At 40.9% G+C, this 27220-nt stretch overlaps 1 protein-coding gene across 6 annotated transcripts in view; it reads right to left on the bottom strand.

The window, feature by feature from the left end:
• The window catches only part of OSBPL3 (oxysterol binding protein like 3), a 208169-nt gene that overhangs the window by 44843 nt on the left and 136106 nt on the right, over positions 1-27220 (bottom strand). For 5 of the 6 annotated variants that reach the window (XM_007171498.2, XM_057550335.1, XM_007171499.2 and 2 more), the window contains 10 exons: positions 26050-26166; positions 25545-25598; positions 23887-24000; positions 20827-20994; positions 20115-20238; positions 18220-18323; positions 17925-18017; positions 16695-16851; positions 8810-8940; positions 5350-5457 (listed from right to left, as the gene is read on the bottom strand). In XM_007171498.2, the coding sequence (XP_007171560.2) occupies positions 5350-5457; positions 8810-8940; positions 16695-16851; positions 17925-18017; positions 18220-18323; positions 20115-20238; positions 20827-20994; positions 23887-24000; positions 25545-25598; positions 26050-26166 (1170 nt within the window). The remainder of the gene's footprint in view (positions 1-5349; positions 5458-8809; positions 8941-16694; positions 16852-17924; positions 18018-18219; positions 18324-20114; positions 20239-20826; positions 20995-23886; positions 24001-25544; positions 25599-26049; positions 26167-27220) is intronic. The other variant, XM_057550333.1, reaches the window with a different exon arrangement.

Raw genomic sequence — 27220 nt, 5'->3', positions numbered from 1 at the left:
AATTCCAACACTCTCTGAATCATATCCTCTTATTCTCTACCACTGCAGGATGTTTCTTTTCATCCTAAAATTTCCTCTGAATTGTACTCAATGCATGTCCTTGCATGGCTGGTTCAGAGCAACACAGCTTTCTTCTGCCTCAGTTCTCTCGCAGAGGCCTGTGTGCTGCTCCTGAGGCACCCCCTGACAAATAAACAGTGTGTTTCGGTCCAGAAGTGCCCCTTGTGGTAGATCATTCATTATTCATGGATGAATGAGATAAATTCTCTTTGTCCGTCTCTCTCCAACCACACTGACTGCAAGGGAAGGAAGTCCCCAATCCCCTTTACAAGCCTCTCTGCAAACAACACAATAGAATATCGGGATTTTTCTCCTCTTGCTGGCCCTCCATCCCTTGAGTCACTGAGTCTGGACTTTTCCTCTGGAAAGGACCTAAATACTTTGGGAATATGTTTTGTATGGTATTTGCAAGTGAAAATTCAATTTAACTCAAGAAATTGAGCAACTGCACTGTGCCGGTCATGGCGGGATACGATGATGAATAAGCCAAGGTTTTTGGCCCGAGTAAGTGGGGTAGAGGACACACCCAACACACATGAGCCCAAGACTATGGAACACAAAGCGCTACAGAAGCGGACAGGAAGGAGAGGTTGGTTCTGTTAGGGGGGCTTTGGTTGGGGAGGGCTTCACAGAAGAGGTGATGCCTGACTAGACCTTGAGGAACGAGAACATACTGAGGACGACATGATTTGATTCCTTTGAATCAGAGAAGACTGTCACCTGAACTTCCTGACAGCTCACATTTCTCACGGGGCTGATAAAGGAGCTGCTTATATATCCTTATGTATCTGATAAATGAGTCCCTCTAGAATAATTTGGGAAATAAAAGTTAACGCATGTTATGTCTTTCCCAGAAGCTTTATGAGTTCAGGACACACGCCTCAGTCTCATAAAATGGAGATGCTATAACAGGAGGACCCCAGCAGATGTTCATAATTAATAAAGGTCAAATGGTCTCTTTATGGAATGTTTACTTCAGGAACACATTTAAATGTGTATCCCTTTCTCTTCTAGCCAAGGTATTCATTGAAAGATCCTACCCATTTTATTATCCCTACAGCCTTTTGAAAAGCAGGCTTCTTCTCCATGCTAACAAACAAGATAGATCACTTTAAGATCTATAAATAAGCATCACATCTGTCACCTTTAAAGGAAAGGTCTCTCTCCTCAAAAGAGGAGACATGGTAATGAATAACCGAGCTCCCTTAATGTTCACTGAAACAACAGAACAGTCCTGTGTCTTTGCTGTCACTGCCACATAAGACTCTAATGATTTATTTACTTGTTCTCCTCATTAATTTATTAATAGTCACTCTGGCTCTTTCTGTATTTCTTCTTCCTAGGCTGATGGGTCAGAAGGATTTCTTGCCTGATCAACGCTGAAAATAGCACGCCTGGCCCCAGCCCTTTCTGCTGTTCCATTACTCCAGCAACTTCCTATTGATAGTCACCGAAAACTAAACAGGACTGCAGGAGCCTCCAGCCCTCAGCCCAGTGTCCTGCACAGCCCAGGACCTCATGTATTAAAATATTAATCTAGTCACTTCAATTCAATCATATCCCCTCAAGTTTGTAAGGCATAAGTGGTTGTTCATCTTTTTTTACATTACAAAAAAATAAATAGAGAAAAAGGAGGGAAGGGAACACACATAATCCCATCACACTAAATAAATCAACCGCTATAGGCATTTTGATACATTTCTCGCCAATCCTTTTTATACATATAGCTTTGCTTTGTTTTGAAATAACTGTCATCTATCTATCTATCTAATTTTATAAATTTCCTCCAAACAACATTGCACGGTAACTTCAGTGACATGGACATATATACACTACCAAATGTAAAAGAGATAGCTAGTGGGAAGCAGCCGCATAGCACAGGGAGATCAGCTCAGTGCTTTGTGACCACCTAGAGGGGTGGGATAGGGAGGGTGGGAGGGAGACGCAAGAGGGAGGAGATATGGGGATATATGTATATGTATAGCTTGTTCACTTTGTTATAAAGCAGAAACTAACACACCATTGCAAAGCAATTATACTCCAGTAAAGATATTAAAAAAAATAAGATTAAGTTAACACTTGTTCTGATGATAAAGGTAATACGTGCTCAAAATAGAAAATACAGAAAGATGTAAATAAAATAAATATCACTTAAAATCCATCACCCAGATGTGGCCCCTATTAACCTGTCAGTGTATTTTTTGTATTAAAATATTTGTATATAGATTTTTTTTTTTTAGTTTGAAAAACTGGGATCACACTGTACGTAGTCTTTATTTAGTCTGCCACATTCACTTAGCATTATATTGTGAACTTCTCCCTAGGCTGCTAAAATTTCTCTGAGACAATGAACTTTACTTGATAGATTTACTATATATGCGTGTCACAGAGTAACCATTTCATTTATTGGAAATTAAGGGTGTTTCCAAATTTGTAAAGATGGTGAACACGTTTGCAAATATGTCTTTGCTCGTATGTCATTATTTCTTAGAATCAGTTCTCAGAAGTAATTATTAAAAATGTTTAAGGCAAAATGTATATTACCTAATTACATCAAGTAAGAGAAGCTTTATTTTCTCTTTATCTTTACTGCTACAGAATACTATAATTAAAAAAATTTTTTTTACTCTAATTGTTTTAATTTGCATTTCTTCATTAAGAATTAGGTTGAACATTTTTTTCCTTTTTAAAAAAACTAGCTCTATATGTATAAATGAATCGTTGTGCTGTACACCGAAACTAACATGATATTATAAATCAACTATACTTCAATTAAAAAAACAAAAAAACTAGTTGTAGAGATGGGGGAGGCTAGGTCAGGATGCATGGGACCTCCCTCTGCATTTCTTTGCACCTTCCTGTGAATTGATAAATATCACAAAATAAGAAGTTAAAAAAAAAAAAAACAATTTGTATTTGGTATTTTTTCGTGAATTGTGTCTTTTTTCCCATTTATTTGTTGAGGACTTAAGTTGCCTGCTCTTACTCATTAATTATTTACATATTAAAGACACTACCACCTATTTAGCATTATCTAAGTCTGTCATTTTCACTGAAAATATTTTTTCCTAGTCGATTATTTGCCTTCTTATTTTTTGAAACAGACCAATTTTTTTCCTTTAAAAAAAAATTCCAAAATCTAGTCAACATTTCTTGTAATTTTTTCTATTGCTTCCACATTTAGGAAGTCCTCCCTACTCTAGCCATTTGTTAAACATTTAAATCAATATTCTTCCGTTTGAATTTAATTCATTAGTGATTCATTTTAGTGTGCAATGGAAAGATTTATTTATTTATTTTTAATTTTTTGGCTCCGAGGGCCTAAAAACAGAGCACCCTGGGCTGACCCCAGTGTGGGAACTGTCATTCCCACAGTGTTTGAGGAGCCTGTGAGCTACCCAAGGAAAGGACACTGGAGTCGAGCTTTCAGGCTCTGGGGCGGCCATTTCCACTCACTCTCTTATTTCCTGAGGGCAACAATGGCTTTTCCCTTACTGGGAAAGTCAGCCTTTCCTTTTCACACTCTGTGAAAAGCAGGATAAAACAACGGAAAACAGAAAATCACTGAAAGAGGAACTAGATCAGTGAGACAAGTGAATCATCAATTCAAGACTCTAGCAGGTTGTTTTGGAAGGTGTGAGCTCGAGGGATGTTATCACTCCTCTTCGAAGACAATGTACAGCATTTAAGCCTTCAGGTGCATTACTTGTGAGATCAATTTAAAAACATGCATTTTAAAAGACCTGTGATTTTGGTTTCCTTTCCCAAATGCAAATAGCCCCAAGGGTACGCATTGAATATAAATTCACAGAACCATAAATGAAGGGTCAATTCGCCATTTATCTATTTAATGGCTTGTTAAATAAACTAATGTAATTAGGTGATAATTTCAAAGGTAAGTGCTGCCTGGAAACGGGCACCAAACCCCACAGAACGCCATGGCGTTTGGCAGCAAGCCACCCTGAGTGACGGCTGGCCTCAGTGACTGAGCCCTGCTACAGCAAACCTGCAGATTCAGAGACAGCCCTCCTGGTAAGCATGTTTCTTTGCCCAGGCCTGAAATGAAGGCCCCTTTAGGTAATGTTTAGGTGCTCAGTCTTGCAGGGGACTAAGTTTGGGTCTGGGTTAAAGGACAGATGTATATGTACAACCGATTCACTTTGCTGTACACCTGAAACTAACACAACTTTGTAAATCAACTCTAATAAAAATTCTAAAAATAAATAAGGTGATTGAAAAGATCTCTTGGGGGCAGGAAAGATGCAGAATTTCATGGTCAACCACTGACATGTATCTCAGAAGTAATAAGAGGCCCTCCAGCCCTGTGGAGAGAGGGTACCACCCTCATTAGAAGAGGGTCCCATCAGCTCAGGACACAGCCTGTGCTTCACGTGAAAGTGGATGCCTAGGCCTTTCAGTCTGATTGATTCCAGCATCTAATCTTCCCATCGCCCGACACAACAACTTTCCAAGGAGTAAAGGAATTGTGTCAGGGTTTTGTTTTCTTTGAGGACAGAAAAAGGAGGACGAATTAAGACTAAACATTAGAAACTCCTTTAAAAAATTTACAATGCCCACCTCTTGTACCTGATCTTCCTTTTTTTTTTTTTTTTAAATGCACTCAGTCGAATACATTTGTTAATGAAAAATTTAGCACAATGGAGGCAGGCACATAAACACAAGAGATTGCTAAAAACAATTTTGACCTTCACTACCCTTTTCTACTGACTTTTTCAAGTAATCCACTTGTATTTTTCTGAACTTTCTCATTTTAAACACAGTCAAAGAATATTTTGGATAAACATCCCAAGTCTTGAGAACAGACATTTTTAACATACTATGAACTGACCAAGACACTCAACTGTAATATTTCTCCCCCTCTGAGGGTAATCACAGGAAAGGGAGAGGGAAACAGCCACAAAGAAATAGGAGAGTGGTTCTCAGAGAGGGAGCAAAAAGAAGCTGGCTGGGAACTGGGATGCTATAGGTCGGAGAACGTCAGGTGTTTTCAGAAGTAACAGGAGAAAACATTTGTCTCTCTACAGTCCCCACTCCGGTAATATCAAGAGAAAAGGGTGATCCTTAGGAGGAAAATGGGGTAAAGAAATACCAAGGGAGGAAGAGTTCTAGGTGGAAAAAGCAGTTCAGAAATGCAGCTAGCAGCATACTTTCAAGGAAGCCTTGGGAATACTCAGCCGCCCGTGGTGAGGGGAGGACCACTCCCAGGGGCAGCAGAGAGGCCTGCGGGGACGAGGCGCGGCGACATTACCAGACGAGAATCTTACCCACCTCTGCCAGACCATCACCCGACTTGGCAGCAACTGGGAGGTCGAGGACCAGAGACTCAGCATGGATTCTGCATAAGCGTTCTTTAAGGTCTGTGTTTTGTGCTAGGGCCTGGAACACGTTAAAAATAGTGGGGCTCTGTTAATGAATGGATGTTTCAGAAAAGCACGGCAGTGGGCCCAGTGTGGCGGAGCCCTTGGGGGCACTTCCTTGACTATTTTTCTTGAATGTTATCCAACAGGATACTCCTGAGATGCCTGGCAGATACAAGATATTAAACACTGGAAACGGAGGCCCTTCTCGAATCTCATTTCCAGGGATGGAAGTGGGGTTAGTAAGGCTTTCCTTTCGGTGGAGAAGGAAATCACAAACACCTACAGCTCTTATTACTCGAGGTTTCTCAGCCCCTCCTCCTTCCCAGCTGCCTTTAGAGTCTGACTAGCTCCCTCTAAAGATTCCAAGCTTCCCTCTCTCATCTTCAATAAAAATGCTGCTCTCACCCCTTATGATTGGACATAGTTTAATGTTATTTAATTATCATACTAGTTGAATTGGATCTTAGGAAGTGTGCTGAGAAGATTTTGTGGAGGACTAATTTTACTATTTTACAATATAGGTATTGATTGCTTTATATTCATTCTTCATGACTAAGATAGTTATTTAAAAAAAAAAAAAAAGCTTACTTACCTGGGTAAGGGCTAAGGACCAGGGCCCTGGGAAGGGGGTTGTGAGATGTGAGCTCATCTCAGCCCGCCCAGATCTCTTATTTCTCCCTGGACAGGTGTGATTCCCTAGCCCATCCTCCCAACTAGGAAAGTAAAGGAAGGTGTTTCTTTCATGCTGGTATCCCCTGTGCTTCATGACCAACTGTTCTCCAAATGATCTGTTTTTAGAAAGGGACAACTTCACCTGATTCACCCACACACACTCCCACAATCAGCTCCCCAGGTGCTTGTACACAGATCCATCCTGTCTGTCTGTCTTCCTGACTCTCTTCTGAGAAGCTCAGAGCCTTCCCCATCCATCAGGGCCCACAGGGTCTAGCTGCTGAGAGCATAGAATGATGTCTATATTTAAACCACTGCCTGGATCTCAGACAAGAATTTTGGCTTTATATTTTAGTACTCACAGATGGAAAGGGTTATCGGGAAATTCTCAAGGGTCATTTAGGAAACACCGAGTAAATGTTGCTTAAATCACACAACTACATCTAATAACCTCTATGGGGCACTCACTTTGGCCAATATGTTGCTGGCGTCTTAGTATAAGTGGCTAGAATCTATACCACTGGCTAGAATCTCCATATGGTCTGAAAAATGTGCTATTTTAGTAGCTTCTCTTTCCTTTGTAAGCCACAGGCAGAAGAAAGAAAAACACAAAGATTGCACATACAGCACAAACATATTCATTCTGATAGCCCTGAGATAACTCTAAAGTTCTTATTTTTAAAAAACAAGTCTTGAATCTAATCAGGAATCCAAGACAAAAAGGAAAGGATCAATCCGTTTTATCTTAAGTTTCTAAAATCCTTACCATGGGTGAGGGAGAGCTCCTTAGAGAAGGTAATGACTCTGGACTAGGATACCATGGCCAGGTGGGTCTCATGGCCTCTACCAGACCAGCAGATTAACAAAATGAGGCCAGACCTCCAGAGGAGGAGGGCAGGGGACAGGAAGACCACAGTGAAAAGGACTTGGGGGAGCCCATCAGAGGTACCTTCTAAGTGCACTAAAGGCCAACCTACTGGGAACAATAAGAAATGCTTTTACCACTAAAAAATAAACTTAAAAAAAGAAAAAAACCACCCTGCTTCCCTCAAACCAAAGCAGCACCCAGTGTGTGGCTGGCTGTCCAATACAATCCAAAAGGGGCATTTCTATCTCTGGGTCTACAACATTAAGACTCTAAACATGGAGTAAATCTACGTTATTTTTTATTTCTTTCAAAGATAACATACTGGAAATATTCAACTGAGCGAATATTCCTTAAGTATCTTACGATGACAGTATGTACCACTGGTAATGTATTTACCATTAACGTTACACCAAAAGCATTGCTTTACTTTTCTCAGTAATATGATGAGTAGAAAACATGGGTGGGTATTTTCTAGTTCTCTCACTGCCTGAATTGGCTTCTGAAAACAAAATCCTAAAATTCATCTCCCCTACCTGACCCTACATAGAAAGTTCAGTACTGCTTCAGGTGGTAATTTCACATGTGTGCACACACTCTCTCTCTTTTCACAATAAGGGTTCCACATACAAGCAAAGAGTAGGAGCAAATGAGTATGTTCTTTTAAAAGTTCTCCAGCTTTTTGACAGATACAGAGATAACAGCCAGACATTGTCAGCTATTCAAAACAGAGTTCTAGGATATTGCACTTCAATGGAGTCCAGCTCTTCTGAGGAATAAACTGGAATCGATGAAAAAAAAGGAGAGAGAGTGAATGACAGGACGGCTTACTGAAAGACATCTGAGGCTTGGCAGTGATTTTTCTGTTGTTATAAAGGCACAATGATTGCCTGACACTCCTCATGACTCATCTCTTTGTGCCCATGGGGGGAGCATGGGAGCTGAACGTTTGTACTATCAAATCAAATCACTTTTCTGTCTTTGAAAGAGACGTGGTATAAACAGGTAGATAGGATCAATGCTGGGCAGCAGAGAAGAGTGTGAATTCAACATTTCACTCTGTTGCCTGTACCTGTCAATTTGGAAAGTCAATCTAAGCTTGTGAAGTCTTAGGTATGGAAATCTGCAAACTGTCAGACTTTGTGAGCATTAACAAACAAATGTCTGTAAAACAAACATATAATGGGAGATTCCCTGGTGGCTCAGTGGTTAAGAATCCGCCTGCCAATGCAGGGGAGACCGGTTCAAGCCCTGGTCGGGGAAGATCCCACATGCCGCAGAGCAACTAAGCCCTGTGCCACAACTGCTGAGCTCTAGAGCCCGCAAGCCACAACTACTGAAGCCCGTGCACCTAGAGCCCATGCTCCGCAACGAGAGAAGCCACCGCAATGGGAAGCCCGCGCACCGCAATGAAGAGTAGCCCCCGCTCGCCGCAACTGGAGAGAAGCCCACGCGCAGCAACAAAGACCCAGCACAGCCAAAAATAAATAAGTAAATAAATAAATTTAAAACAAAAACGAAAACATATAACAAAAGCTTTACAGAAACAGAAAACTCAAGATAAATAGGAGGAAACCAAACAGAGTATCTAATGCTCAGTGAAATATTAGCAACTAAGATTTCGAGTAGGCTCAGCTTTGGTGTTTAGAATAAGCAGATCTGATGAAAGGTTAGAATGTAATTTGGATAATGTGTTTGGTTTTCTCATGAATTTTCAACACAACCTTGGAAATCATGAATTTTCAATATAACCATGGCAATGGAAAATATAAAAAGTTCAGGAGCCTGGACACACTGTCAGGCATTTCCATGACACAGATGTGTAACTTACAGATGACAGGGCGTGCTTCAGACCAAGGACCTGGGCAGAGGCGGAGACGGAGACATCCTGCTCCATCAGCTGCTTCAGTTTCTCTCTCTCCGTTAATATGGTATTAAAAGCTGACCTTAAAGTGAAGTAGACTATAAAGATATAATCATTACAAAAAGGAATAAAAGAAGAGTCATAATTAAAAACAAGATATAGAGAGATGTATTTCTTATAAAAGAACTTAGAAAAGCAACAGCCATGAATATTTTGCGTCCAGCAAATGTGTACCTATATTGACTTTAAAAAATACATCTGAAATGTAATACCAAGAGTGAATCCTAATGTAAACCATGCACTCAGGGTGATAATGATGTTTCAATGTAGGTTTATTGATGGTTAACTAATGGACCACTGTGGTGGGATGTTGATAATGGGGGAGGTTATGTATGTATGTCTGGGTGAGTGGGTATGGGAACACTATACTTCTTGTTCAATTTGCTATGAACCTAAAACTACTCTAAAGAATAAGGTCTATTAAAAATTTGAAAATCACACATATTTGTCAATTCCAAAGTCCCTATCTACTATAAAATTCCATGATTTTATGACCTGTCACCAAGATATTCTGACACTTGAAAGGACTATACTTCTCAATTATCAACATTTAGTTTTGTTTGTATCTCCAAAGACTGGAAATGTTTGAAAACAGAACTTATTGGTTGTCAGAAGGAAAATGGTAACGATGCAGAGGAGAAACTAGACAGCACCTTAACTAGGTGTCCAAAATTAATCACTAGTGAGAGTCAGATGGACTTCGTGTACCTTGGGACTTTGTGTGATACCCTGAAAAAGACACGCTATTGTTTTTGTTGTACACAAGCCAGAGATAGGCCATCTGAATCTGCTCAGGAGGAAACATCAGACAACCCCAAAATGAGGACCATCCTATGTTTTCAAATTGGCCTGTATTCTTCAAAAGTGTCAATTTCATCAGAGAGAAAGACAGACTCAGGAACTGTTCCTAATTATAGGAGACTGAGGAGGCAGGATAACTAAATGCACTCTATGACCACGGACTAGAGCCTGTACTGAAGGGGAAAAGAGCTATTAAGGGATGTTATTTGGATAATTGACAACATTTGAATATGGAAGGCAGAATAGGTAAAAGTACTGCTTCAATGCTAAAATTCCTGAATTTCATAACTAAACTATGGTTAAGTAACAGAATATCCCTATTCTTAGGAAATATACACTATAGCATAAAGACATAAAAAAGACATGATGTTTGATTCCTATTCTCACAGGGATGAGAAAAAATAAATGCACACACATCTGCACGTGTATATATATATATGTCTGTGTGTGTGTGTGTGTGTAGAAAGAAAGAGATAAATGCAGCACAATATTAAAAATGGTGAATTTGGGTAAAAGACAAATGAGAGTTCTTTGTATTATTCTTGCAACTTGTCTATAAGTTTAAAATTATTTCCAAAAAGGTGTTACCTACCCTCTTCTTTGTTAGTCCTTCCAGCTGCCTGACCCAGAATTCCCCACCTCTCAACGTGGCATTCCACAATTGGTTCACTTTAGTGAGCGTTCAGGTACAATGAGAGCTCAGTGTTATTAGGCACTCAGGTGCCTGAACTGAAGTTTTAAAAACCCTTATTAGGTACAGCAAAAAATTCACCAAGTTTTGATCACATAATGTACAAGTTGCCTCCTAGGGATAAGGCAATTGTCATCCGAATTACTGATCATGGAAATCACGTGTGAATATTTCCAATCTCCTTTATTCTATTTTGTTTTAGAAAGGCAGGAAGAAGGAAGAGGCTGAGACATACTTCTACTCCAATGGCCTGGCATAATACTGAACTGCCTGGCGCTGCACTTTTTGAGGTATTGTTATTCCAGAGTGGCCGATTCAGTATCACAGAAACTAAATATGCATGACTGAATTACTCCCTTCATTCCACAGCCACGCAGACAACTGAACCTCTCTCGGTAGGCTGTCCCTAACTTGTCTGAGGTTGTGGTGTTAAGCCATAGACTTAGAGCATCTTCACAAAACCACAGGACAAATAAGTAATTTGTTTAAATGCACACACAAATTATGGTGCTTCTGTTGACAGAAGACAGGGGTCAAGGGTCAATAGGTACTGAATTTTCTAATAGTGTCTGTGGAACATGCTTAGCTCTTTGATTTAAACAATTCAATTGAGCACAATAACAGAGCCACCAATAGTGTGAGTTCCCACATCAGCCCTGGATTCTTCCCAGCTCCATCACTTACTCACTGCAGGACTTCAGGCAAGTATATTATGCACCTGGGCCCCAGTTTCCTCACTTGTAAATAGGGATAATAATAGCATTTACTTCAAAAGATCGTTACGGGGATTAAATCAGATAATGTAGGTAAAGCACTTAACGCAATGCATCGCATATAATAAATAATAAATGCTACTGCAATAATAATAGTGGTGGTGATGAAAGAAACATATGAGGCTGAAAGTGGTGATGACTGCAGTCTTTTGAAATATGGGCAGCAGTTTTAGGATACTTGAGTCTCTTGCTGGAGCATCATTTATAAATAAACGCACACAGGGTAGAAGTTCTATGAATGAGAGATTGACCAGAATCTACTGAGCAGTAGAAGCAGTGGAAGCGCTCACCCGAAAAGCAACAAGCCCTGCGGTTAACTCACTCACTGCATTTTAGGTCCTATTAGATAGGCACCCCTACCCCTTGCAACTCCACAGGATACCCATGCCCATCTGAGTGGGTCGCTGAGGAAACACCTCGTCACTGTCATTTTTTGGTAAGTTTACTTAGTATTTTACTACAATTCTTTTCTTAATTGAGGTATAACTGACATACAACATTATACTGGTTTCAGGTATACAACATAATGATTCAATACTTGTATACATTTAGAAATGATCACCACAATAAGTGTAGTTAACATCTGTCACTTTACATAGTTACAAAAAAATTTTTTTTCATTATCATGTTTATTGCTCTAAATTAAACAGATATGGCACTCAGCTGGCTGCCACTTTACCAAATCAATTCCCTTGGCTTTCAGATGGCCTGCAGGAAAGCAAGGCATTCAACCAAACTAGAAGATTACTATTACTATTTGTAAATGAAGATTTCTCTCACTGCAAAGATTTTCCACAGGTTGCAGGAGATGTATCCCTAAAACCTCACTTTTCTCCCTTCCAAGGCAGAATGTGAATATCCACTTCCATCTGGAGTACCCTGACCCCAGTCCTATACTAGTCCTTGCTTTCCCATCCTAAATCTGCTCACCAAATATGGTAATTTTTGCTTGTATTACTAATAGACCACTCTCTCACAAAATCTCCTTGTAACAAGAAGCAGCAGCATGATTTCCGTTCAGTGGAAAACAATTAATCATAGAAGATAATTACAGAATTTGAGAGGCCGAAGAGTCAGGACAACTATTTTAGGACACTTAACAAATGAGGCAACTGAGGCCCAGAGAAGTTAATCAATGAGGTGAAAGTCCCACAGCTAGTCATAACAGAGGTGGCCTAGTTGAATGCAAGTTTTCTGACTTAGCTTGTATAGAGGGTTAGCTCCAAAAAGGCTTATTATTTACAATGTTTGCTGACATATGTTTCCAGGAACTTTAGTTCCAGAGTGATAATAGCTGACAGCAGTTTGGGGAAGAGGGAGGAGATTTTCCCTAACAACGTTGAAAATTTAAAAATCAGTAAGTTAAACAAAGCTAACAGGCTTCTCTGCTGCAGGACTTCTCAGGGCCTTTAATATTTACTGCTTCTTGTGTAAGTGCAAAGCAGACTATAGTCAGCAGTGTTTTCCAAACATTTTAAATCATGGAATTCTTCTGTTTTTTAAAGTGTTGTATGGGCAAAGTGTTCCATGAAACACATTTTGGGATATGTAAAAGCTAATATATGTAAGGCAAATTACTTATGACTTTTAGACTTTAGTACATTTTGTTCTCTGTTTGCTTATATGTATGTCAACATAGACACAAAGCCAGACACATGAACCAATGAGAATTAGTTCAGTGATACACCATAAAAATCAAATTTATAGTCTAAAATATATAACAAAGACTTTTTAGGATGGGTGTATATTAGTTGCCTACCATTTGATCCAACTTCTACGAGACAGGGAGAATTCAGATGCATTTAACAAGCTGAAGAAAAAGTAGATAATATAAGACTATTTACAACAACAGTGGAATTCTTGCCTTGAGCTCAGCTGCTCTGAAGTCAATAGAGCAATAGATCTATTGGTCAACAGATTAGTGATGCAGTTAAGAAAGTACAATAAAAACTGTCAGTAACAAAATCAGGCTTACAAAGGAAGAAAAGTCAAGATGCTTCAAAAGTTTGAATGAAAGTGAGAAAGCAGGCAAGGTCACAGGACACAGGGAGAACCTGAGAACTGTCTTCATTTCATGAGGCCTCTGAGTTACAGCCTCTGTAAAAGGGACTCCCCGACATCTTGCAGTCTCTGCAAGTACGCTCTAAAACCACAGGAATGAAACAAAGCTTGCTGGGCTCCCTGGGGAATTCACTGTTCGCAAGCCCGTGGGGCGCAGGCTATAGTTGAATAGGTGTTCCTGGACTTTTCTCCGAGCACAAATCTTGACCTAGTCTAGGTATGCGGCAGCCCTGCAGCCAGCTGGTTTTCACAAAGCCCGAAAGGCAGAACAGCTGGCTGAGGCCCGTTATAAACCTTGCACAAGGTCAGGCCCTCTGCAGGAGGACAGGATCAGGGGATGAACTCAATATAGCAAACTCTGTCCTTCTGAGGAAGCAGCTTCTTCAAGGCAGGTAAAATCAGGATAGTTCCCTTCTGCAGGAAGGCACTATCTTCTCATTTTTAAAAAGACAGTGCATATTATTAAAAAGTAATGGCACTGTATAGGAATTTCCTCCCACAAAACCTAAAATGAAACAACCTAATTACAAGTGGGTACCTTTAATACTAGAGAACCACACTGGGGTGTGTGAAGATCTTTAAAGGGGTGGGGCAGGTAATTCTTCCCATTTTACAGATGAGTTGTACTGCCAAACATGGACAAGGTTCTAACGGTCACTTGGACAAGAGTTGGAGGTAAGAATCTGTAAAGAGAATACAATGGTTTCCTCATAACCAACGTGCTTTATGTTAAGTCTGTAGGGTTAGGGAAAAGAGCCAAAGGAATCAGTGATGTAAAGGAAGGAAAATGCAGGGTGACGAGAGAAGAGCAAAATAGGAAACGTCCTCTCTCCTCCCACTTCAAGTACTGCCCTCCCATTTAAAAATTTTTAACTCATTTTCTCCTTTAAAAAATGATAAATCTGTGATACTTTTTTTAAAAAAGCAGAATAAGTACTCCCAGTCTCCATCACTAAAATGCTGGTATGTATCCTCTCAGACTTTTTTAATATGCCTATATATGCCAGATTTATATAGTTTATTTATTTATTTATTTTAAATTTTATTTATTTATTTATTTATGGCTGTGTTGGGTCTTCGTTTCTGTGCGAGGGCCCTCTCCAGTTGCGGCAAGCGGGGGCCACTCTTCATCGCGGTGTGCGGGCCTCTCACTGTCGCGGCCTCTCTTGTTGCGGAGCACAGGCTCCAGACGCGCAGGCTCAGTAGCCGTGGCTCACGGGCCTAGTTGCTCCGCGGCATGTGGGATCTTCCCAGACCAGGGCTCGAACCCGTGTCCCCTGCATTGGCAGGCAGATTCCCAACCACTGCGCCACCAGGGAAGCCCTATATAGTTTATTTTTTCCCAAAAAAAAAAAATGGGATCATACCTTATATTTTTTGCTCAATATGTTGTGTCAATCTTCCAATACCTATAAAAATAAAAATAACCCTGGCTACCCCATCTGTAAGGGCAGTGAGACACCCGGTGAGGAGCACAGACTCCGGGGTCAGGCAGGTTAGGATTCAAGTCTCAGGTTGGCTACTTTCTACCATGTGACCCTCACGAAGTTCTCTGGCTTCTCTAAGCCTCAGGTTTCTTACGTGTGCACAGATAAGAGGTTACAGTCATACGTACTCTGCGGGTTGCTGCTAGAATTCAATGAAATACTGCATGTTAAGTGCTTATTAGCAAATACCTGACATGACACTGTGTTCGATATAAGGTAGGTATTATTATTGTAGCTGTTGAGTATTCTAGTATATGATTACATTGCATTTTAAAAATCCAATCCCTCTACTGTCAGGCATTTAGGTTATTTCTAATTTTTCTTTTTTAACTTTCTATTGTGAAATTTTTATAGACTCACAGGAAGTTACAAGAACAGTACAGAGAAGCCCTGGGTGCCTTACATCCCGTTTCCCATGGTGGTAACATCTTACATAACTTTGGTACAACATCAAACCTGGGAAATTAACATTGGTATAACCTACAGCTCTTATTCAGATTTCACCGGTTTGACAGGCTCTCACTTGTGAATATGTGTACACGTATGGTGGTCAATGCAATTTTATTGTATGTCTAGATTCATGGACCCACCATTAGAATCAGGATATAGAGCTTTCCATCACTACCAAGATTCCTCTTACTACCCCTTTATAATCATACTTTCCCTCCTCCTTGTCCCTGACCCCTGGCAACCACTAATCATTTCTCCATCTCTATGCTTGTATCACTACAAAAGTGTTAGTAAGTTCAATCATACACTATGACACCTTTTGAGATTGGCTATTTTAGGTCAATATGATGCCCTTGAGATCCCCTCCACTGTGGCGTGTATCCACAGTTCATTCCTTTTTACTGCTGGGTAGTGTTCCACCGCATGGATGCACCACCTTTTGTTTAACCATTCATCTGTTGAAGGACATTTGGGTTGTTCCAGTCTTTGGCTGATACAAATAAACCTGCTCTGAACAGTTGTGTATAGGATTTTGTGTGGACTTAAGTTTACATTTCTCTGGGATAAATGCCCAGGAATGTGAATGTTGGGTTGTATGGTAAGTACATGTTTGGTTTTATATAAAGCTGCCAAACTCTTGTCCAGAGTGAGTGTACCATCTTGCATTGCCACCAGCAATGGAAGAGAGATCCAGTTTCTCTGGATCCTTACCAGCTGTCAGTTTTTTAAAAAATTTTAGCTATTCTAATAGGTGCATTTTAATGTCTCACCATGCTTTTTTTTTTTTTAATTAATTAATTAATTAATTTATGGCTGTGTTGGGTCTTCGTTTCTGTGCGAGGGCTTTCTCTAGTTGTGGCAAGCGGGGACCACTCTTCATCGCGGTGTGCAGGCCTCTCACTATCGTGGCCTCTCTTGTTGCGGAGCACAGGCTCCAGATGCGCAGGCTCAGTAACTGTGGCTCACGGGTCCAATTGCTCCGCGGCATGTGGGATCTTCCCAGACCAGGGCTCGAACCCGTGTCCCCTGCATTGGCCACTGCGCCACCAGGGAAGCCCCTCACCATGCTTTTGATTTGCATTTTCCTAATGATGTTGAAAATCTATTTCTAATTTTTGATATGATAAACAATGCTACGATGGATATCTTTGGATAATTTTTAAATTAATTGCTATGAATGAATTCTTCAAAGTGGAATTGCTGGATAGGCAGACTTTTTAAAAAGTTGAAACATGATGTCACATGCCCTCCAGAGAAGTACCAATTTACACTCTCATCTGCAGCATATAAATTGCTCAGCCTTTAAAGTATACTTAAGGCTCTCACTTTCTCCCCTACAGAGTTAAAAAGAAACTTCTTGCCAATACACTCTGTACTACCAGGGAAATAAAATAAAAATTAGATTGCCCGAAATCCTAATAGAGCAGAAAACGAACCAACTAAGATTCCCCTCTCCAAGGACATCCCACATTCAGACAAACATTTAACATTTTCATCAAACACATTAGGAAGAAGGAAAACTCATTTACCTTTATGGGCAATATGACACAGATCTTCTTGCATTTTAGAAAACTCTGATGAGGTTTCAGAGCCATCGGAATAATTTTTTTCTTCTCCAAAATCTAGTGTTGACAAATTAGGATTGGAGGAATGCAGTCTTACTGGGCCAGAAAAAGGTTTTGGGACCTGAAGTGACACCAAAGGGAGATATTTCTTTTTAGATACGAATCGCTTAGAATATTTACTTGTTTCTAGGACTGGAAAGTACTAAGAAGAAGAACATTCTATAGAAAAGTCTTTCTATTGAGTGATAACATATGAAAACTCAGGAAAACACTTGTCACAGAAACTTTCACTGGCTTCTTGCAAAATAAAAATGGGTGAGAAATCACATTTTCCTTTGGAGGTGATCACAGCATTAAAGCTACAGGTTGAAAATGACAACTAAAGCAGCCGGACTGTTTCTCGTTTATATTCATTTCCTTCCTCCTGGCAATAATCACCCAGGATCTAGGTTGCTAATAGTTAATGGGGTAGATTTAAAAATGTTTTCTTTACTTGCACCTGGTGCTTCTACGAAACAAACCTCCTTCTCACATGTTTATACACAAATCACTCTTTGCTTTCAAAGTATTTAAGTTCAACTCGTAAAGTGCTGTGAACCAGAGTTATTAATATATAAGAGTATAACAGTTTCTGTAAGTTTCTGATTTATTTTGACCCTGACAATGCTGCAATTTAATATGCAATGGCTGAGCTGCAAATCATGGCTTCTGGCTTAGCCGCGCATTGGGAAAAGTCAGCGGCTAGCATTATGCAGTGAACTTCTGATGTGGGATTGGAAGGTTGGAGACAAGAGGCAAGAGAGAGTCTAGTCTGTACAATGTCCTGCTCCCAGAGACTCCAGCCAGTGGGCTCAGAGGGATGGTGAGTCCACTGAGTTGCAGCAGAAGAGGTGAGTCAGAGCACACGACCACAGCAGCCACAAATCAAGGCACACACCGAAGCAGGGAAGAGAGCAGGCAGGCTAAGCATTAAAGAAGGGGAAACCAAAACCCTTTACCCAATATTCATTACATGCTTATTCTAGTATTCAGAAAATCTTCCAGAAAATCTAAGTGACTGAATTCCTCTCTCTGCACAGGGTATTTGAGAGAATAACTACAGAATAGTCACTTGTCTATTCTTCTCTTTGAGTCCAAGGAGTCCCCAGCATGTGTCCATGAGGAAACCAGCCCGTGGAGGGAAGCAAGGGTTACCTGCAGCGTTCCTTTAGCGTCTTTGCCAACAGCTCTGGACCGCCATCTCCTATGTGATCTTTTTTCCTTTTTGGGACTTTCAAAAGCTCCACCCTTTGTTTCAAAACAGGAAAGAGAGCACAGACAGTAAGGTCTACCAAACCAATAGGGAAAGACACACACCAAAGCGACCACCTCCATCCCCTTGAATCTGGCTGAAGCAACCAACAAGACAACGTCCCTGTTAGTGAAAGGCTGGGAGGAGAGAGGAAAGCGGAAGAGTGCCAGAATGAAACAGAAGCGGGATCTGGCTAACCTGGATGACGTTGATAGCCGGAGCCGAATATGTCCGATGCAGGACATCCATGCTTTGCAGGAGCTGGCTCATCTCCACCAGGCAGGCTTGACAGTGTGCCAGGTCTGTGGGAGAAAAGCAAGAGGAGGAGTCAAACACACTTATCTTGCATTCAAGCGTCCCTATGCTAGTGCCAGCTACTTTTCTCATTTATCTCTACTTGCTTTTACATCTTACAAGGATAGGAAACTTCACTTCCCTTCTTACAGGAGAGGCAGTCGACCATTGTGGTTAAGGGCAAACATCTGGAGAACCACGTTGCCGCAGTTTGAATGTGCTTAACGAACTGTGAATCTTGGGCAAATTACATAACTTCTCTGTGTCTCAGTTTCCTCATCTGGAAAATGGGGGTAATTATATACCTATCTCACAGGATAGTTGAGTTAAAAATGAGTTGATAAATGTAGAGTACTGTTAGAGTACCCAGCGTATGGTAAGCACTAAATCAATCAGTCTTCGTCATCATCACCATCACCACCACCATCATTGTTACTTCTAATCTTTCAGGAACAGGCTGTCACTATCCGATTGTAGGGACCCAACACAAGTTAAATGAATGAAATTAAAATGAAGGGTGCACTGGTCTCTAAGGATAACGTTGTCAATCATGGACCTGCAAGAGGACCATGATGGTCCTCTGCAGATTGACCTGAGAGGACCTACGAGCATCCTCAGTCCAGTTCCTGGGTCACTAACTCAAAAGCTAGTCCTCAATGTGCTGTGCACTGGATGACGGTGGCTGTTTCTTCTGAGAAATCAAGGTCCAAAAGCCTAAAGATGGCGGCTCTCAAACTTTGGTATCATCAGAATCACCTGGAGAACTTGTTAAATCAGATTGCTGGGCTCCACCCCCCAGTTTCTGATTCAGTCTATCTGAGTTGAAGCTGAGAATTCATATTTCTAATAGGTTCCCAGGCCAGGCCAATGCTGCTGGTCCAGAGAAAACACTTCAGGGAGTACTGTCCCAAAATGTCACTCAGTGAAGCTCATATTTATTGGGACGGCAACACTTATATGGCTCCAGGTGTGATAATATCTGCCTTCAACAGGCAAAAATGCAATTTTCAGGCATCTTTCTCTGATAGTGATTCTCAATTGTGGCTACACTTTAAAAATCAACTGGTGAAATTTTTAAAATCACCTATGTCCAAGTCCCATCCCCAGGCAATTAAATTAGAACGCCCCCAATCCCACTGGTGACTTATTTTTTTTTAGTTCCTTGGGTGATTCTTAGCTAATTAAGGTTGCGAACACAGAGCTTCCATACGGTAAGTGTTCTCAACCCTGGCTCCTTATCAGAATCACTTGAGGAACTGCGGGAAAACTAGTGATGCCAGGGCCCCATCCCACAGTAATTTAGAAAGATTCTTTGGGACAGGGGCCTGGGCATGTGTATCCTGCATTTTAAAAGCTCTCTTGGCGATTCTAATGTGCAGCCAGGGTGGAGAACACCTGTTTGGTGGGGATCTCCATTTGGTTCACCCACTCACCTCTGGAACAGTGATTTAAATTCTTGGATGTGCATCAGAAGCATTTTTGGCACTTAAAAAAATATAGCGAACTGTGCAGACCCCATCCCTGGATCCTGTGATTTAGTAGGCCATATGGAAATCAGGCATCAGTGCTTAAAGAACAGAAAAGGAAACCTGTCTGCACGCACACCCAGGGGAAGACATAAAACTCTAAAGGAAAGTGCTTTTTGTTGATCACGAGTGCAGACTTCATAAGCAAAATATGACAGGGGATGTAGACCAGTGATGGGGGAGGATACAAATTCACCTGGGGTCTGAATACCAAACCAGTGTAATCTGAGAGCAGAGGTTTTGACAGAAAGCAGAGGTTTCGAGTCACTCTACCTTTAGAGCATTTTTCCATGTCCTCTGAAGACTGTAACCATAATGGAACTCGAGTCTCACCACCACAAGAAAATGATAAATTGCTTCCGGTTTGAAACGAATTCTGCTTTGATATACTGCTACGCTGTTCCACAGATGACAAAAGCACATTACAAATGAAAACAGAGCTCGGTGGGAACACTTTAGGGTAAAGGATAATCAAGTGGGCTCGTAGCTAATGAAAGCCATCTGCCCATAGTAAGGAAGAAGCTTCTAGCAAAGCACTCCGCTGGAGACCCTGAGACCTCCAGCTATTACCCGCGTGGCCACACCATGCTACGGGCCCCTGATTTCTCCTCCTGTCAAATGATAACCACACTGAAATAATGACACAAATGTAGGGAAAGATTTTGCAATTCTGTATGACTGTAAGTGTACCTCTTGCATGTTACAACCAGAAAGCCAACTGAAGTCAAACTGGTCAAGAGAAAGCTGGAGCTTTCAGGGATATTAAATCCCTCCGTACATGCTGTTCTCCAGTTACACTCTCAGCATTAATAGATGCCCTTCTGGCCCTCGTTCTGACTGAGTGGACACACAGACTAATGAAATCCCAGCTCAAGCTTACCCTGCTCCTCCCTACAAACCCTTCCTTCCTCAGACACAGCCCCCGAAAGCAGACTCCCGCCGCACAAGCCACCTGCCTTCAGATTCATTATCGGCAAATCATTACCTTCTTACTCGAAATGGTGTCCAAGACCCCAGAACCAGAGTCTGTGACAGTAGATCCTGGGAAAAAGTGATTAACTTCGTGTGGAAACATGGCGATTTCATTCTGACGATACATTCTGTGGTGGCGAAGTTTGGATACCCACTCATCAAAGACTTCCTCTGACTTTACCTAGATTATGTTGGGTTGAAAGGAGACGAGAATGTCAATCACTCTAAGGAACAATTAGTCATCACACTAAGGTCACTTCTAGCACCTCTTCATGCTGTCATGTGTAGAAATGTGGAAATACCAGTTTATTGACTTCATTTACATTTCTGTAGTCTATGGAACAAGCTGGAGAAGGAGATGGAGAGTAAAAATGGTCTTCATAAACTCTACATTTAGGCATTCTATGAAAGACTCCAATTGTTATGTTATTATTAGGAAATATTAAAGAACAAATAAGCTGAAATTTATATTTATCCATCTCTTAAAGCAGTTCCAAGTTCTCTTGTCCCAGTTTCTCCTAACCCTACTGAAAATATTAGCACCATTTTAAAAAAAAACTCTTTTATAATTCAGACTTTTCAGATCAATCTTCTCTGAACTGGAATGAATTCCAGTAAATTCTTCCTAAAATACTTAATCTTGTTAATCTTCTCGGACAAAGAATATGTTGCTGAGCAATATATGTTAATGAATGTGAAGGTTACTTAAAAGAACATTTCTCCCACTCTTAGAAAACAAAAATCTGAAAAAGTTTTATCAGTGATTTCCAGGATTTTTCAAACACACATACACAAACTTTTAGCCATTCTCTACAGGAGTGACTATCAATGTATAATTTCTATGAAGAGTAATGTTTGTATCTAGTAACTTTTATTATAAAGTATTTCAAATGTGCATAAAAGTACTAAAAAGAATATAACAAGCACCTATGCACCATAGATATTTCTTAATAGTCAATATTTGTGTGTGTATGATGGTATATTAATATTTTCAAAATGAAAAATGGTATCTATATACGAGAACACAGAGACTCATGAAGTGGCAATTTAAAAGACCCCAAAAGGATGTTAACTTCCAAGAAGAAAAATCCAGGTCAATCCAGTTAAAATCTTTACTAATGCTGCTACTGAGAGCAAGGATGTGGAAATAAATGTCAGCAACATCCTTCATTTAGCAAGTGTTCGGTTGGCGTTTATGTTTGTTATGTTGAGTCTGTCATACAGAGTGAAGTAAGTCAGAAAGAGAAAAACAAATACCATATGCTAACACATATATATGGAATCTAAGAAAAAAAAAAAGGTCATGAAGAACCTAGGGGTAAGACGGGAATAAAGACACAGACCTACGAGAGAATGGACTTGAGGATATGGGGAGGGGGAAGGGTAAGCTGGGACAAAGTGAGAGAGTGGCATGCACATATATACACTACCAAATGTAAAATAGATAGCTAGTGGGAAGCAGCTGCATAGCACAGGGAGATCAGCTCAATGCTTTGTGACCACCTAGAGGGGTGGGATAGGGAGGGTGGGAGGGAGGGAGATGCAAGAGGGAAGAGATACGGGAACATATGTATATGTATAACTGATTCACTTTGTTATAGAGCAGAAACTAACACACCATTGTAAAGCAATTATACTCCAATAAAGATGTTAAAAAAAAAAAAAAAGAAGTACACACAAGACTTAAAACCCCTCCAGGTGCTACTGGATGTGTCGTTTACAGGTAGAAGCAACACCAACAGACTCACATCTATTTGTCTCCTTTAAATTATGTTCTTGAAATGTACTTCATTTCCCAGATGTTGTTAACTGACTGCCCAGGACAGTCAAATCCGTATTATTCCCCAAGCCTAAGCCCCTATGCCTGTGGCTGTAGGTAATTGCGTACAGCAGGGCTTCTCACCCTCGGCACATTGACAGGGTGGGCTGGAGACGTCTTTGCCGTGGGGGCAATCAAGCCCATGTATGTGCTAAGCATGTATTTGCCCAAGTACCACGACGAGCTATGGGGAGGACAGGGACACATTAAGATGGGGAGTTCATAATCTCATGCTTTTATTTTCCCAAAGCACAGCCCCCATTCCCAATATTCCAAGTAATTTGTCCAAGTAAGAAAAGACTCAACATTTTCTCAATTAATTTCTAACACTCGGGTACCACCTAATAGTTATATGTAATACATAAACGTATTGAGCTTACTGTGGGTCAGGCATTACGTCAAGTTTTCTACATGCAGCCCTACAAGATGAGCACTGGAACTCCCACTGTTGGGGTGGGAGGGCGGTGAGAAAACTGAGACTTTCAGAGATTAAATAATTTGTCAAAGGCTGAAAGCTAGTAAGTAGCGGCAGTCAAGATCTGAACCAGATCTTTATCTCCAAAGCTCTTGATTCATGCTTTTAACTATCTATACCACCTGCAGGAGAAGGGGCAGAAGAGGGTAGTTAAGCAGCTTTCAGAGATACTATTTGGAGACCCATCCTTTAGAGGAAAAATTTTTGACATCATTGTGGAGAAGGGGCAGAAGAGGGTAGTTAAGCAGCTTTCAGAGATACTATCTGGAGACCCATCCTTTAGAGGAAAAATTTTGGACATCATTGTGGTATGAGAATTTTAATGGAATCCCTATAAAATTAGTCAAAGTTATAAGATGGGGCCTCTCAGACTAAAGATCATATTTTATTTCAGGAAACATTTTAACCTATGGTAAATGGTTCTTCACTAAAGATGGTACTGCCTGGGGGTAGAGGGGGTTTGTATTTGGAAACATGAAGTTTTTTGTTTTTTTGTTACTGATGTCACAATCACAAGGGAGGGGGGGGATTTAGGGGATAAGAGACAAGGAGGCTAAATGTTCTGCAGTGTAAGAGACAGTCCTACACAATGAAGAACTGTCCCATCCAGATATCAATAGATATATCCTTAGAAATACTTTCATAATGAAGATCTTCTACATGTTGGCTGGATGTTTTGAAATTCAAAAGGCATCACCAACGGTACTATAACTGACAATCCCTTCACAACATAAAGGAACTCTGTGCAACAGGAGACAGCATCTGGGAAGCAGTGTCACCTTCAGGTGGTAAATGTGCTCCTCGGTGTCCAGATCTATGCACTTTGACGACTTCTTCACAGACATCACCGAGAGCCCGACATCAATGCAGCCATGCAGCTTCTCTCTCTCTATCTGCAGAGGCACAAAGGGGGCTCCTTGAGAACTACGCTGTTAAAAACCATCGGAACATCCTTAACACTCTTTCCCTCTACCCACCCCCTTCCACACCCACTAACAGTAAACACAATAACTACGCTTCTCCAGTACTTAGGGTGAACTAGCACGGAGCTCAGTGCTATACACACATCATCCTATTTAACCTGTGAGGGAGGAAACATCTCCCCTTTTACAGACAGGAGACTGAATTGCAGAGGGTTAATTAAGTAACAAGCAGTTTGCACATTGCTAAGTGAGGAAGCAGGAAGGTGAAGAAACTAGAAAGTTAGCCCCATGACTCCTATGACAGTGAATTCACCTGTTAACTTCACCGCCTCCTGCAGAAATAGTTTCCGGTGTCTAAATTCATTTGGAAGTGACTTAAGAGGAGTAAGTTTGTTTTCTACATCTGTGACTCCATTTGTTTGGTAAATAGGTTCATTTGTACCATTTTTTAGATTTCACATATAAGCGATATCATATGATAGTTGTCTTTGTCTGACTTACTTCACTCAATATGACAATCTCTAGGTCCATCCATGTAGCTGCAAATCGCATTATTTCATTCTTTTTGATGGCTGAGTAATATGGTTACCAAAGGGGAAGGGGGGGATAAACTGGGAGACTGGGATTGACATATACACACTACTATATAAAATAGATGACTAATAAGAACCTACTGTATAGCACAGGGAACTCTACTCAATACTCTGTAATGACCTGTATGGGAATGGAATCTAAAAAAGAGTGGATATATGTATAACTGATTCACTTTGCTGTACAGCAGAAACTAACACATTATAAATCAACTATAATCCAATAAAAATTAATTTAAAAATTTCTTTAAAAGCTGAAGAAACCAAAAAAAAAAATTAAAAATAAAAATAAAAAGAGGGGTAAGGAAGCTAATACAGGCCACGGCCACTGTGGGTCAGGCACTACGGCACGTTTCTGCATTCGCCCCAACAAGGTGAGCACCGTGAGAGAGGCGAAGAGAGGAAGACGGGAGGAGAGAAGTGCTGGGTGAGAGAGGAACCCCTACGAGGGCAGGACCAGCAGTCATTCCGAGTCCTCAAGGGCTGTCTGCCTGGTGTCCACACACAGGGGAACCTCCCGTCACCTCCACCAAGGGCCTTCTCCAGTAAACCCCTCAGTCCCCATAATAGTGGGAGGGACACGCTCTCTGTTTCGTTCCTGTTATCTCACTGTGAAGAGGTCTCCCCCACCCAGAGAACACCACAGCACAACCCTAAGACCAGAACCCATGCCTGGATACCCGGTAGGGTGTTGATAGGGGCTCCTGCACCTCTACTTGGTGGGTGAACTGAGCCCACCCAGAACCCAGAGCAGCGACAGTGGGCAGCAGGCACCTCTGTTCCCTGAGAGGGAACCGCCACCCCTCCCTGATTTCCAGTTTAGGGAAATGCAATTCCCAAATATGCACAATCTCATCCATGAGCTGACAACCACTAGCCCTTTAGAATTCTTCAACAGCATACTGGATTAACAAGACGACTTACATCACTTTGGTTCTTGGCATATTTCAAGATTCCTTTGTCCAGATAGAAGAATCTCTGTGGGGAATAAAGAAGAATTCATTAAGACATTTCCGGGACTTCCCTGGTGGTGCAGTGGTTAAGAATCCACCTGCCAATGCAGGGGACACGGTTTTGATCCCTGGTCTGGGAAGATCCCACATGCTGCGGAGCAACTAAGCCCGTGCGCCACAACTACTGAAGCCTGCGAGCCTAGAGCCCGTGCTCTGCAACAAGAGAAGCCACTACAATGAGAAGCCCGCGCACCGCAACAAAGAGTAGCCCTCGCTTGCCGCAACTAGAGAAAGCCCGCGCGAAGCAACAAAGCCCCAACGCAGCCAAAAAGAAATTAAAAAAAAAAGACATTCCATTTAAACATCCTTCTCTTGGTCTCCATGCTCAACTTCAAATTAAATATAAGTGCCTAAGAACCGGGTTCTGAGTGGGGAGCGTAGGTGCAAACGAAGGTGCGTCCCAGGCCAGTTCTTACCTTGTGCCAGCCTTTCAAGGGCCATTTCCTTTTTTTCAGCAAAAATCCTTTCTGAATTGGTGGCTCCTGGGTGTAATTCATCTCTCCCCTCAGTCCTTCCACCACTTCCCAGCTGTCCTGTTCCAACAAAAGAGTTCAGGCTCAATGGCTATCTTTAAAAAAAATAGTAATGTTAAGAAGCACTCGATCCCATCAGTAAATCCATTCAAGATGATGAGATTGGCTGGGTGTGTGGGGGAGAAGAAATTCAAATTTAATTTATGTACAGTTCTTTGACTTTACAGATTTAATGCTATAATTTAGTGGCATCAAATTTTTTGTTGTTGTTGTTTTTGAAAAGCTCTCTCTCAGAAGGGAATGTCTCTTGTCTTTTTTGGTGCTTGAACCTTGACAACCACAGCTAAAGGTAAAGACTTTCCTGTAAGTTCTATTTTTGTTCCCTTTGACATCATCAGTCATTTTCACTCACCACTGGACTTCAGTCTGAATTTGAACCCAAAGCTACAGACATCAGGATGGAGGCTGGGCAGGAGGGGTAGGGGTGGCTGGGAAAATTGGCTGAAAAGTGTGAGATTGCATGCAAATTGGTAAACACAACACGTTGGTCGAAATGATGATTTAGTCACACTACCTCCAAATTCTAGGTATTTAAATGTTGGAAATCTTGAAGCATCAAAAAGGTGGTTCTGCAACAAGTATTTTCATCCTCTTACCCCAGAAGTTTTGTTTTCTCCTCTTTTCTTTTGTTTCACAAACTTTGGTGGGGGGAGGGTGCAATTATTGCTCTACTAAGCTGTTTGCAATTTTGAGGTACAAGTAGTTATTACTATAAATCTTCCACTGTTAGCTATTTGGGTTATTTCAAGTAATTGACTAGAAAAGAATTTTAAAAGGAATACTAAAGAAAAACACTAAAAATTTACTTTTTAAATGCTTGAAAATGCACATACCATTGCAAAATTACCCCCGGATAGACCAAAACTGGCAACACTTCAGTGGTTTTTATTATTATTATTTTTACATTTTTTGTCGGGATATAACATACATGAAATGCGCAAATCTTAAGACTGTAACTTGAAGAATTTATATACCTATACCTACCATCCAGATCAGAGAGAAAACATTTCCAACACAGGATAACTAAGTTTTGACAAACATGTCTTTCCCCTCC

The sequence above is a fragment of the Balaenoptera acutorostrata genome, chromosome 7, assembly GCF_949987535.1.
Source record: "Balaenoptera acutorostrata chromosome 7, mBalAcu1.1, whole genome shotgun sequence".
Classification (NCBI taxonomy): domain Eukaryota; kingdom Metazoa; phylum Chordata; class Mammalia; order Artiodactyla; family Balaenopteridae; genus Balaenoptera; species Balaenoptera acutorostrata.
This window is presented reverse-complemented; position numbering and strand designations above follow the sequence as displayed.